At 40.4% G+C, this 14,399-nt stretch overlaps 1 protein-coding gene across 14 annotated transcripts in view; it reads right to left on the minus strand.

Moving 5' to 3' along the window:
- MED12L (mediator complex subunit 12L) overlaps positions 1–14,399 on the minus strand; it is a 150,801-nt gene that overhangs the window by 17,458 nt on the left and 118,944 nt on the right. For 11 of the 14 annotated variants that reach the window (XM_057421792.1, XM_057421783.1, XM_057421780.1 and 8 more), the window contains 12 exons: positions 13,717–13,905; positions 12,715–12,789; positions 12,402–12,592; positions 11,912–12,073; positions 9,270–9,381; positions 8,014–8,103; positions 6,297–6,406; positions 5,685–5,820; positions 5,014–5,175; positions 3,429–3,791; positions 2,250–2,406; positions 874–1,091 (listed from right to left, as the gene is read on the minus strand). In XM_057421792.1, the coding sequence (XP_057277775.1) occupies positions 874–1,091; positions 2,250–2,406; positions 3,429–3,791; positions 5,014–5,175; positions 5,685–5,820; positions 6,297–6,406; positions 8,014–8,103; positions 9,270–9,381; positions 11,912–12,073; positions 12,402–12,592; positions 12,715–12,789; positions 13,717–13,905 (1,965 nt within the window). The remainder of the gene's footprint in view (positions 1–873; positions 1,092–2,249; positions 2,407–3,428; positions 3,792–5,013; positions 5,176–5,684; positions 5,821–6,296; positions 6,407–8,013; positions 8,104–9,269; positions 9,382–11,911; positions 12,074–12,401; positions 12,593–12,714; positions 12,790–13,716; positions 13,906–14,399) is intronic. The other 3 variants (XM_057421789.1, XM_057421788.1, XM_057421791.1) reach the window with 1 other exon arrangement.

A 14,399-nucleotide genomic window follows, 5' to 3' on the forward strand; every position in this document is an offset into this window, starting at 1 on the left:
GCATCACAGAGGGCTTTGCAGGGAGTCTGAAAGAGGGGTGAAGAGGATAAGGAAAGAGCTGGAACAAAATAGAGACAGTGTGGGAGAAATTATGAGGAGACTTGCTGAAAATTTTTACTATTTCGGGCAAAGTGGGCACATCACAGCGTTTGAAGACAAGATAGTATAACAGCAATATAATATATACTTCAGTGAGGGTAAGAATGGGTACAGAAGGCCTTTAAAATAAAGAAGAAAAGTTACTGGTTTTACCACCAACTACTGTACACACATTGCTGTTTATCTGGGATCCAAAACCAATTTTCTGTTCTTACACCATCTGTTCTAAAGCAGCCTATCTGCAGCAATGCTCTGAAAACTCGCTCAGGCTCTGAAGGGTGTTGCACAACAGCCATGTGCGGTTTGGCACACGGCAGCTGTACTCTGCAAAAATGTTAGAAGAAATACCAGCTATTTCTAGAGAACACAAAAGTGTCTGTGTGCACACGTGTACGGAAACAGCTCCTGATGGACTTCCTGGGTTTTTAACTGTGAGGAGCATTGCTGGGCCCCCGCTGCATATGCGTAGCTTGGTTGTACGCAGCACCATGCAATTCCACTAGGAAGGCCTCTGCGACACAACAGGGAACAAGAATACCATCAAGTAGCAGAAGAAAACCTGATGTTACAAAACACAGGAAAAATAGAACAGACTAAGAGACGAAAGGGCAGATGAAGTTTCAAAGCAGATGGCCCTGGTTAAGCAATATTTGGGGAATTATTCTAATTGTCAATACCACTGGCTCCCTGCTCTGTAAGCCTACGCAGAGCAAGCAGCCCCGATGGAAGGCAGAAACACTGTGTTGTTCTTCAGAGTTAGGTGTTTGGACAAACCTGTTGGAGAGACCGTGACTGTGCTTGCTGCCTGAGGAGCCGCTGCTGCTGCTGCTCTTGCTGCAGGAGTTTCATCTGGAGCAACTGCTGCTGAGGCGTGATTGCATGGATAGAGGGGGGCTGCATCATGGTGCCAGAGCGCCGCTGCAGCATGTTCGACAGGGCTTGCTTCGTATTAGTTGGAACAAAGGAGCCTGTCGGATCCAGCCTGGAACCACCTAAAACCACCCAAAACATAAATGCGTTCTCTGCCTTCCGTGAGAGTGTTGTTGGTACAGATCACTGCTAATTCATCAGCTCCTATTTGGTTAGCTCTACAATAAAGATGTAAACTTCTCTCTGTAAAGGCAGACAGTGAACTAGATTAAACCAGATTACTGGCCTGAAAAATGAAACAAGCAAAATAATTTTGAAGATTGTCACTTGCAAATGAGAGAGAAAAGTGAAAAGGCTGTTGCATGTTCTACATCACATAAAACGTGTGCTTACTACTGATGAACAAAAGTTGCATGTCAGATCAAAAGCATGGTATGAGCAGCTTATTATGTCATGCCAATTTTATAATGAGATGGCAGTAATTTATGCACTCTATGCTATTTGATAAAAATCATGTATCTATGTCAGACTTACAAAGGTGATTTTATGTGTTTGTTTTCAATATCATCATCTCCTTAAACTTTTTAGACACAGTCTGGTATATTCTGAAGACTTTTACACACTTAAAATACAGATCTAGTTGTACTGGGAACTTCAGAAAAAATAGTTAACATTTATAGTTGGAACCAAACTTCTAAAATTCTCCTGCATACTATCGGACAAGGACATAATAGGATCTCTCAAAACATCATAAACTGCTGCCCCCTAGAGAAAGTAAAATACCTATGTTAAACTGTATGCATATTAACTGGAAGAAACAAAACCATCCTACAAAAAAATTATGCACATATCACAAGCACAAACGTAAAAAAAAATGTGAGCCCGTGGATTTATTTATTCCATACAGTAGATGCCAAATTAGCACCCATAGCTCCTGACATGAATCAAAGAAGAAATAACCCCCAAAGGTCATTCTTTCTTTTCAATCATCCCTCTCTTATTTGACTCCTTACTGAACTTCTACCAGCTTTCTTATACTATCATCCCAGTAGGTCATTTTTGCTTATCTACCAAAAAAGTTTAATAGCTTAATAGAGATAGATCTACAACTGATAACAGAAAGCCCTAAAAAATAGAAGGGCTAACTAAGGAATGAAATAAATGGCCTCAGCAGACACAGCTTACTTCAGGGAAAGTCAGAGACAAAACGTGATTACAAGAAGTCAACTTTTGCCACATACACCAAGCCACACGTTTGTGAATACAAAGTTTACCCATACCTGGTGGGAGGGGCTGGTTCTGCACAAAGAAGCCTGGCTGCTGTGTCTGGCCCATGATACTGTAACCCCACAAGGCAGGCTGCGGAGGATGCATCACTTGAGAGGAGACTGGGGAGTAGGTGGGAGGCACTCTGTATAAGTTGTTCTGGGGATATTCCTTAAAATATACAGCAAAAGTGAATGTTACTGACATTCATACCTTACTAACTCATAAATAATGCCAATCTTCCTACTAAATTATTAAAGGACAGAGACAGTTCCCATTGTCATTTGCAATGATGTAAAAACCAGATTAAGTCTCAGGCTGCCCACAGGTAATTAACATGAATAACTTCATGCACACACCATCCGTTTTTACGTTATTAGCAAGTATTTTCTCTATGCTATGATCAGGTATAGCACAAGGGCTTCTTACTGTATCAACATAGAAATTACAAGAATAACTTAACTGAAACATAAAAAAGGTCAGAAAATGATCTTAAAATTATAGCAACTGAAAATGCAACTTGTAGACAAACCAGCTGGATGCTGACAGAACACTATCACATCTACAGCATGTACAAATGCTGGCAGCAGTGTGAAGAGGATGTAATTGCACAGAATGCTGCTTCTGGAAACACACATTATTATTTGGGTGGTGCCAGGGATGTTTTTCAAACCTTTGCTCTAATGATTCTTCAGCTTAGGAACCCACACCTCAAAACCCAATAAAAACTAAAAGGGAAAGCTTCTCAGAAACCAGAACAAACTGCAGAGTAAACCAGTTTATCTGTGTGAAAGAACCTCTTTCAAATCCGCTTACATTTGAATGGAACCAGGGTTTAAACCAACATGTTTGCTCTCAATGTAATTTGAACAGGAGGAATTTTAGAAATGGATATGAACAGTAACAGCTGTACTTTACATCAAATGAAAGCATATACAGAACCTGAATAATATTTAGTAAGATCCAATCTAGCATATTTTACACAGCACATAATGTCCTAAATATATTACACTTCTACCCTAAGCTATATTTGGTAGGAATCCACCGTCCTCTTGACCATTTCATTCATTCCCTTTATTGGGACTCTCTCCTCTTGGTGCAGAGCAATTTTTGAAGGCAGCTAGGACAGCACCATGCAACATCAGATGCTTCAGTGAGATATTCAAGTTTTGTATGGGGCATCAACAACTTACATCAGCCCTTGAGCTTGACTTTGACTTTCGCTTCCTGTTTTTTGCCTTCTTCTCGTCATCCATGGCATGTTTTCCCTGATCAGAGAACTCTCCTGACTTTCTTTCTGGTTCCTGAGACACAGGTGTGGTGGGCTCTTCCTCCTCCTCCTCTGGAGGAAGGGGCAAGGGCTCGAGGTAGTAACTCCGTGGCTTGGGTTTGTTGTGCATGTGGTACAGGAGGAGATGCTGCTGCTCCTCATATTTGATCACTTTCCTGTCGACACGAACTGTACCAAACCATGCCCAGGAAAGAGGAGCAGGATTTTTGTGACCTTCAAATAAATCCCAAGGGGACACCTTTTGTTTGGTTGAAACCTGAAGACCCTGTTTCAGAATAAAAGTGAAGTTCGTATTTTAAGAAAGCTGAACACTAGAGCAGATGCTTTCTGTATCATCTGAGTCAGAAAAATCCAGTAAGGATTTTTTTCCTCCACGAAATGTAATGTACCAAACACATAGGGGTGGGATTTTAACCTCTATCCAAGCCTGCCACTATAGTACCATAAATTCACTTCAAAAGTTATGCATCCCTTTGTATTCCAAATAAACCCAAAATAACTAATACAACCAATACACTTCCTCCCCCCGTCTTTTGTAAGCAGGATCAATCACCCTCCATCTCCCTCCCAGGAGGTCAAAAGGTTCCCCAGTCAAACGAGCTCTCAAATGTAGGACTGTGCTTGAAAAACAAATACTTTTTTTAAGAGCTGCTGCTTTTCAACTCCAAGTCAAATGTCATTTCCTTTTAGGAAACTTTTGTGAAGTTGATATTATCAGTGAAGACCCTGTATCGTAGAACTGAGCAAGCTTATGTAAACACTCATCCCATTAGCAGTTGCAAATTGACTATGTACTCTGCAGATATAAAAAGGGTGGGCATGCAGCAAATGTAATGACTGAAGTTTAAACAAATCAGAAAGTAAAAGGTTATCCAAACTCTTGAATTTGTACAAGTGGCATAAAACTCTTTCCAATAAAGATGCACATCATCTATCTAAAGCTCCAAGACTCTGCAGTGAGTTGTCAGGGAGACTGGGATGGGATGTTTCCAGTTCAGCTGCAGGGGTGGTGATGCTGGTGCATGGTCCCAGTCACAAGAGGATGCTCAAACCCCTTTGGCGGTGGTGTAACAACTCTCCACATGCCTCTAAATCCACTCCTGGTTTCACTCTCCCTGAGGACTTTCACATGGATCATGGTAACAAAAACTGTGCAACGATATTTGGAACAGAAATGTATTTGATTCTAAAAACAGTCTGTCATTGGCAACTTTTTTTAAAGGTACTATTCAATAGGCCAGGTTTTCCTCTTTTGGTACCAATCTCATGGAATGCCTGCCTGTTTCTTTAAAAGAGACTGCATCGCTGTGGCTGAAGGTTTAGTAATGACCGAGAGTGCACCAGAAGCAGAATTAAAGCAGAAGTGCAATGCTTTCAAGTTACTGCATATAGACGCATGTACTGTCCAAGTTGTATGTGTTTGCTTGAATTTCCTACACTTCAAAAAGCATGGAAAACCTGAGATGAAAGCAAACATTTACTCTTGCCTGTTTCTTATCAATGGAGTCAAATCCTGCAATTTTGTTCCCCTTGGTGTCTATCAAGGATCCCATTGGCTCACAAGTGATAATATCACATGTCTGCTTCGGCAAAGGGAGCAGCTGGCGAACCTTGTCAATGCTTTCCGACCGCTTGTCTCCCAGCTCTTTCTAGAGAACAAATAAATCCATCAATCAAACAAGGAGGAGGGGAGAGAGACACACTGCACTGCTTTCACTACTAGAAAGTGTCCAGTTTCTGCATGAGTCGTTTCCTTGTACTTCTGATAAATTTAAACAAGTGGCTTTACAAGGTTTTGCTGGGTTTTTTTGCTGGGTTTGGGGGCTTTTTAGAATTTATCTTTTCGTCTCTTGTTTATACAGAACACAGAAAATGTGTAACACAAATTTAATGCCTCAAACATGAATAAAAGTAACTAAGCATCTTGCAGGGTCACCAATTTCAATTTAATATGAAGAAAACACTGAAAATCTGTCTTCCCACCCCCACATTCCTGTATTCTTATTTTCTTTTTTTTTTCCCATGTTATCACTTAGGTCTGTTTCAATCTCTCCTCTTTTTCCAAGAGGCCTTCCCACACACTAGAAGCAACAAGACTAAAACACAGGCACAATGCAACTCAAAAGAAATGCTGAAAACAACAAGACATAACACTTACTTTTAATTTTTTCACTAAATTCATGTAAGCCCTTTTGTTTTCCTCAGGCCCTCCTTGGGAAGCGTTTGACAAGTCTGAGGCAAGTGTCCCGTTGATGAGGACACCCAGCATATCCAGGACGGTTGTGAACAGTTCGCTAGGAGTAAAGACAAGTATTACCCTGAGAACTACTGATTGCCAAGAGATCCAGGGACAGATACAGCAAAGGTCACAAGTGCAGCCCTTCAGAGAAGCTGGGTTTTTCAGTGCTTTCTGCACAGACACACACCTCAGCTTGCATGCATAAGCCCCAGCATATACATGCAGGTGGACTGTCAACACATACAACAGAGCTACAAACAGCACAAACTGCTAACAGACAGTCATTGGGAACGACAGGCTCCAACTTCGGGAACCACTCAGGTGTGTGCTTGTTAAGGAAGAGTGTAAATAGTGGCTCCAGTGCTTTCCAAAACAGAGGTACTTCCCCAAACAAGACCAGCACTAAACAGAGAAATTGCACTCAAGCAGTAGTAGTGTAATAGTAAGAAAAACACAACAATAACATACATGCCACCTAAACTTAAAAGCACTAAGGACATGAATTAGCTTGTTTGAATAGTGCAGACGTACTTGTTGGTCTGCAAATCAACAGTTCCTGAAGTGATTATCTGGAGGAGCAGAAGTGCCCAGTCCGTGGTCCACTGGGTACTCCTCTGCACAGTGTCAAACATGCCACCTACCTGCAAAATAACACAACACATAGCAGGGTTCTGCATGTATCTCACAGAGGCAAGCTTCCCTTATCAAATGGATTACTTATGAATAAAACTTCCTTCCAGTCCTACAAGTTCTTGTGTGCTGAATGCCACCTTGAAGTGCTGACTTTAAATGTTTCCTACCCACCCCATGTTCCCAGAAAAAAGCTTATCCTAAGGAGCTACAGAAAAGCAGAATATTATTACTCTTCTCTTTCAGTTTTGTATCTTCAATTTCATGTTTGATGCAACAAATTTAAGTCAGTGAAAAAATTCTCAGAACTGAAATAGTGTCAAATTAAAACCTTCTAGTTATCACTTTGTCACACCCAAAAATTAGACAATGATGTCCAATGCAAAGAGAAAATAGATCTGAAGAACAATATAGCATTGACTGAAAATGAAAACTGCTAAAAGATGTATTTTACACCGTGAACAATTTTTCATTATTGCTACCAGCGTAGCGTGATACTGTAAAACATGCCTTGGCTCTGACAAGGAGACATTTTGCTCTTTACTTTAAGTGCAGCCACAGTGATCCCAAGGCTTGTCACAGCTGGCCGAAGTCCCCTTGACCTGAACCAGGAGCAGTGCAAAGGCTATGGTTAACCCTGTAGTTGCACAGCTGCATCTAAGCAGCTTACAAAGAGACACAAAGAGAACAACACTGCAGTGCTAGTCCTACCTTGGTGCTCCCTTATTTGGCCTCGGCAATCCTACTGCACTGTGCTAAACAAGCTGTGGTGGCCCTGACCTCTGGTACACAGGTTTCAAGAGATGTGGGACCCTAGAGAACTCAATGGAAACTTTCTAAGTTAATACATGCATCCAAATAACAGCAACTGAAATTGCACATGGAAGTTAAATAGCCAAATGTTACATTCCCTGGGAGCTCTGAAAGTCTCCACTATATTGACTGCCCAGTTCCATAAAATCCTTGCTTGTTACATGGGGATAAAACGTCAGTGGGCAGCGGCCTGGAACATCCACAAAAAGACAATACATTTCTGAGGTTCCAGGGACACTGAAAGGATGAAAGCACCACAAAAATAAAGGACACAAAAAAAGGTATGGGGTGCCATTCCCATTCATTTTATATGATTAATGTCCAAACATTATGGTCAGGAGGCACTAGATGAAACAAGAGAAACAGAAAGAATAGAGACAACCATGAATGGAGCAGAGACATCCTTGTGTCAGGGCAGAGGGGTACTAACAGCCCTTGCTGTCCCTGGCCCGCCCCACCTGGGGCTAATCCCACCCCGACCCAGGAGCACCAAGCCAGGAGCTTGAGCCCATCCCCATGGCCCCGCCTGGCCATGCCAGTGCTGCATGTGACCCTGGCTGCCCTCACCGGGCCTGATCCTTAGCCTGCACAGTGGGCTGATGTCCTTGTGTGGCCTCAGCACATCCCCATCCCAGTAGAGGTGCCTGATGCCCAGGCTGGGAGCTGCAGGACTCATTTGCAAGCTCTCAGGAAGCCCTGGCCTATGCAACACCCTGGCACGGTACTTCCCACTCCTTACCACCTGCTCCAGAGTAGCTGTTACATCTTTATATAACATCAGGATAACCACAGAAGTTTTTCTTACCAAATTAAGACGAAGTTGTAGGGCTTCATGCATCATTTGCCTAGCTTTAACATCATCCTGGTACCGTTCTTCCCTCCAGTTGCTAAGGATCTAAGAAAAAGCATTTGATTAAGGTTGTTTTCTTCCTGTAAAGGAATGTTTTTCCATTATTTGTGATCATTATCTGTAAGAAATCACAAAAGATTATTAACCTTTTTAGCCTTGTGCCTGTTTAAGGCTTAGAGCAGATTAAGCTCACTAGGGGAGGGGAAATGTAAAGAGTTGATACTATGCTATCAGTTGTGTTAGTTATGCTTTTATTAAAAATATTGTTTCAAACACCCTGTTCAACTGTTCACCACAGGTAAGTAAACAGAGCTCTTGCACTGGGTGCATCTTCTCAATGGGATCTGGTGGGATCTCTTAATGAGAAAGGACCAGAGTCTTAGGGACCAGCTGCATTTCAGGACAGAACCCATACAATAAAAGAAAGCCCAAGTGGCAATGACAGCATGGGGAAAAAAAAACAAACAACTCAAAAAATTAACTGCTCGTACTGCCTCTCAGCTCAGGTCCAGGCTGTGACATAGCTCCAGCCTGGACCTGAGCTGAGAGGCAATATGAGAAAATAATGGCCCTATCAATTTTCATTGTCACAGTAGTCCACAGAAACTGAAGACAGAGGAAAGAAAACATGCACCCACTAAACCGGGCACTGTACACATTCCTTTTAAAGACTGTCTTAAGGAGCTATTGTAGGCTACAGCATGAATCACATGAGAGGAAGAAGTTCAGAGCAGAATCAGCAGAAGTTGTGAGGAAGCATAAGTGATCCAAAGAAAAAGCTGTACGCAATGGGCCAGTCTGGTACTAGCAATGTCATTTTTTTAAAATACAAAGAACTCTTAATCTGTACCAGCTAGAAAAGATGAAGGATTTTCCTAAGCAACAAAAATTTCAAACTTATAAAAACTTTTTATGATGAGCTAGAGACTGAGAAGACTGTTCCTTTCAAGACAAACATCAGTTACTGTTTTTCCTGGAAACAACTGAACTCAGACTCAAGTTCATTATATTTCTCTATAACAATTTTAGAAAAATAAACGTATTCACCCTCTAAAAGGAACAAACACCTCCCCATTCTTCCTTCCTTGGACTGTTCCTTTCGGCACAGCATTGCATTGTCATTTTCCTGGGTTTACACATCATATACCCACAAAAATGATGACACATGAAACATCTCACAAAGGGTGCTCATGGTTATGTGCTTGTTTTACCTGATTAACTTGATTCTGCAGTGATGTTAGAAGCCCTTCCCGTTGCTCATCCTGCCCCTTAAGGCAAGTAAGTACCAATGAAAGGAAAGGTTGCTGACTCAAGAGAGACATGCTTTAAGAGAGGCAAACACAGATGTCAATTAGTAAAGTTATTTTGATACTTCCCGTCCTTGCTCCTTTCCTTGTTTTGTCTACTTTTTTCCTTGAAGTGGCACTGCCTGCATCTAAGTCTGTTTCTGGTTTAGTAAATTGAAGCCTTGCCAGGTGAATTAAAAGACCATGTACATAAGCAGGCACAGCACCAGCAGGGTAAACGCACATATTATGCACGTCATTACTGAGAACCCACCTAGCTTAGGGCATGGAATGACCGAGAGTCACATGGACACTTGAAGGCCTGACTCAGAATCAGTCCATGTTATTTTAAAACTACTTTAATTATCTGGGGATACAATTGTAGTGGAGATTAGGCAGCTAAAGTTTCTAACCCATGTTAGTGGTCTGATGTGAATCCCAAGCAAGTTTCCCATGCAAGCACTGATTAGTGATAGCTGCCTGCCTAAAATGCACTAAAATTCTATCACAGGCTTAGTGTAGGTAAACCAAGACGCAGCTTTAGTTGGTTGTAGGAGCTATGCCAATGCGAGGGTGTTCAATATTTTATTTTTTTTTTAGATTAACATGCATCCATTATAACAAAATTAAGACAAACTGAAAGAAATACACAAATATTAATTTGAAAGTACATGTGAAGCAGAGGAGAAGTTTAAAATGTTGGCAAAGGGATTTGAGTAACAGCTTGTGCAATGATTTTTGCAGTTTTAGGTATATAAGGTCCTTGAAAATTCCATGCATCCATAAACACAATATAAATACAATATAAATATGTATGCACACATACACACGTGTATTGATTACAAGTATTCATTTCAACAGTTATTTTCATTTGGAATCTAACTTGACTTCAACAATTTAGGTGACAATTAGTATAAAGGAATGGCAAAATCCCAAGGTCCAATAAAAGGTGAAAAATAGGAAGTCTGCATTTTCAAAAAGTCATATTAAAGAGTAATTTTTCAGATTTTAAGAGCAACATGGTAGGAACACCTCTTCATTTTCTCATTAATTTCCATAAGAAAAATTTATGGTTTGCAAGACAGTTATTATTGCAACTGCTATCCCTACTACAGAAAGCAGAGTATGAAAAAAGAGTTCTTATATAGGCGTCCTGGTTTCAGCTGGAACAGAGTTAATTTTCTTCCTAGTAGCTGGGGCAGTGCTGTGTTTTGGCTTTAGTCTGAGAACAATGCTGATAACACACCAATGTTTTAGTTGTTGCTAAGTAGCACTTACCCTGATCAAGGACATTTTAGTCTCTCATGCTCTGCCAGCAAGGAGGGGCACAAGAAGCCGGAAGGAGCCAGGACAAACTAACCAAAGGATTATTCCATACCACAGCACATCATGCCCAGTACATAAACTGGGGGGAGTTACCCAGAAGAGAGCAATCACTGCTTGGGTCAAGCTGGGTATCAGTCAGCAGGTGGTGAGCAATAGTGCTGTGCATCACTTGTGTTTCTGAATTTTTATTTCTCTTTTTTTTTCTTTCTGTTTTTCCCTTATTACCATAGAATCATAGAACAGTTAGGGTTGGAAAGGACCTTAAGATCATCTAGTTCCAACCCCCCTGTCATGGGCAGGGACACCTCACACTAAACCATGGCACCCAAGGCTCTGTCCAATCAGTATTGTGTTTTGGTTTTTTTTTGCATTATTTCTATTATCACTATATTTTACTTTATTTCAACTACTAAACTGCTGTTATCCCAACTCGCACGTTTTACATTCTTTCAATTCTCCCCATTTTGCCCAGGGAGCTGTGAGAGGAAGAGGGTTAGTGAGCAAGCAGTACTTAGTTACCAGCATGGTATTTAGTTACCAGGTGGGTTTAAACCATGACAATATGCAATATAAGGTTTCATACTTTCCCATAGTATCACTGGTTTTGTCACTCACAAAGTAATGAAGTTTGTTTTCAATCAAGAAGTGGTTTGTTTTCTTGAACAACCGTACTTTTGAAGAGTTTCACAAGAAAGATAGTTGGTATATGAAGCTAAGAGACCTTGTGTGTAGTATTGAATGTAATTTCTATCATAACTCTAAGGAAGTATAAAAATCATAGGCACTGTGGAAGAATATTTGACTAAAGGAAAATCAATAACCACTAAGTCATTAAAATTCTCGTGTGCTTTTAAAGTTAAGAGATGAGTTTAAGCTTAATTTGCAACAGGACTTAGATGACATCTTACGACAATTATGGGATCTTAATGGCAAGGAAAGTAGCCTACTGACATGGAAAGGAAGAGACAACAAGTGCTTTATTGTCTTAGAGATCTAATTTTTCCCATCAGCAAGCTGCAGCATAGCCACTGGAAGACGTGCTACAAAGCTTTCACATTTTGTCCTCTGATACCAGTGATATTTCTTCAAACTAAATGAAACCTGAACCCTGTTTGTGGTTAACTTTTTGCTCCACAAAAGTGAAGCAATGAGGTTTGGTGAAGCCAAAATCCAGCCTTCAGTATACCCCTCCTTCAGAACTACCTTTCAACTCTGCGTATAAGTATTTCCCAAGGTCGTACCTTTTTTGTTTCTGTCTGTCTCTCTCCTTCTTAGAAGATGACCCCAAATGCTGACCTTTCTCCAGCTCCTCTCCCGCAGCTTTCAAGACCCTACCTTGAACCGAGGTAGGCAGTTTTGCAATCAAGGGAGCCACTAGCCACACTCCTTGCCGTTCAGAGGAACTAGAAGTAGAATAAACTTACTTCAGCCAAAATATCCATGTACTTTTGCAAAAAGTATTAGCTGTTACAAGACTGAACTGCTTTAATGAAACAGTTGGCACAATGCATCTGGAATAACTAGTGTGGACTGAGCTGTCACAATTTCTGGTTTCCAGAAAGTTCAAGAATATCAACTATATTTACTGTTAAACAAAAGCAAACAGAAGTAACCTTCAGGTAACTCATTTCTGTAGATTCCTTTTTCAAGTGCAAAAAAGTCTAGGCAATCTACACATAATTAAGCATCATGTTGGCTAAAATAATTAAAAAGGTGCTACAAAAAAAATACCTTAGGAATGTCTTTTTACCATTCTGTCTTGTATTACTTGTGTCAGCATTTCCAACAGAGTTTGGATTGAAGAGGCCTATACCAGAGTTAGAAGAGTTATTGTTTAGATCAGCGGATTGCTGAAACACCTCTATTGTCGCCTTTGCAATATTATCCAACAAGCTGTTCATTTCAGCCACAGACCCAGAACCCTACAGTAAAACATAAGTAAACTAGCACATTCATGGTATGTTTGCTCATGGACTACGTTAAAATTTAACATACTTTTTCGCATTAAAGATTTAGATAAGAAAGTTTGAAAACAAATACTCACAGGCTCCTTCATGCACTGTTTGATCATTAGTTGCAGCTCCAACCAAGACTGCCGGAGAGTCCACTGATCTAAGTTCTGGGTAAGAATTAACATTACAAATACAAACGTCAACACTTCAGGTCTGAAGAAAAAAATAAATCTCATAATTGAACATGGTACATGCAAAACCTCATAAAAAAAAACCTTATAAACAGGTCTCACAATCACTACTCTTTAATAGTCTAATGACATGTAAAAATATCATGTAAAAATACCTATTAAAGAATATACATTAACTTCCACATCTTTGCAACTAATACAATTACTCAATATTTTTGACCACATAACTTTTCTCAATAAAAATCTTGCTCTCTGCAAAATCTGAGTTTAGTTAAGTGTGAATACAGAAAATGTAATTCGCTCTTTCATTAGTAATTACATTACTCCACAGCACCACCACCCTAGTGGACATGCCTGCATTTAGCACAATTGCCAATCTGATTCTTCACAGGTCTATTCCAAGAAAATCCAAGACAAAGTACTTGGTCTTTATAGTTTAAGAAATTATGTGTCCCTAGTGCAGCTGAATTTGAAGAAATGACCAGTTTAGGACTGCCCAGGAAGGCATCTGAGCCTTTTCCGTGGGGCAGGAGTGCCTTTCACCACAGTACTGTTACAGAGGCCTACTGAGACCACATGCATCTCAATGTAGGCAACCCTAAAAGCAGCTCCCTTTTCAGTGGCTTCCTAATGACTGGCAATGGTGAACAGCAACAATGAGCATGCTGCATGCTTGTCTCTTTCATAACTGCGGAATCAGACATAATGAGACATCAGAAGTCACACTATAAAATGTTTCCCACAGCCAGTGGGAATCCTGAGCATGTGCAATCTTTAAAGAAGAACTTAATGCTTGGTTGCACCAGAAACTGCACATCAGTGTCAACTGGTGGTGCTGGTGAATGACAGGTTAAGAGTCAGTACATCACAGGTAGTTTTTCTTCCTTTTCCCCATTGCATTACCTGAAGTATGCACTTGATATGCTGCCTCTGAGGGTTGTCACCCTCAGTGCATTCTTTAATACCATGAGGATAACAGATAAGTTGAAGCAGTTTCTGAGCTTGTTTGTTTGAAAGAACAGGATCCAAAATAAGATCTTTGTCTGTGCACAACCTCTCAGGCTCTTTTAAGCAGTGTTCTCCAACCCATTCCTGTAAGTAATCAGATAACAAGTCCACAAGATAGGTTCAAGACAATATTAACTTTTGGTAAGCTAAACAGAAAAGTGATTTTTCCATATGCAAAACTTGAATTGAATTACGGTTCATGCAACATGTGAGATTATAAATGTCTTCTCTCATTCAGTACCTCCTGAAAGTATAACAGGTCTTTTTCCAAAATTAATTTATTCTGTATTCTAAAAGCAACTTTGCAATACAGCAAATGCTAATGCAAAAGCACTTGAGCAGACAGCTAATGGTGTGGTCCTATTGTCTGCTCAAAGCTTTCAAGATTCAGGCAGAAGAAAACCCTAGTGGTTTTTTAGAGTTCTCACAGAGTGCAGGGAGATGCTAATTTCTTCCCCCTCTAGTAACATACTACTCCATATATAAATTTTCCAAATGAGGAAACCCAAACAGAACTCAAATACTGAAATACTTCAACATTCATTTTGCACCCAAATATATTATACACTTTTCAAATA

The sequence above is a fragment of the Pezoporus wallicus genome, unplaced genomic scaffold (genome assembly GCF_028554395.1).
Source record: "Pezoporus wallicus isolate ANWC-B61680 ecotype Strahan unplaced genomic scaffold, APGP_CSIRO_Pwel_v1 scaffold_7402, whole genome shotgun sequence".
NCBI lineage: Eukaryota > Metazoa > Chordata > Aves > Psittaciformes > Psittacidae > Pezoporus > Pezoporus wallicus.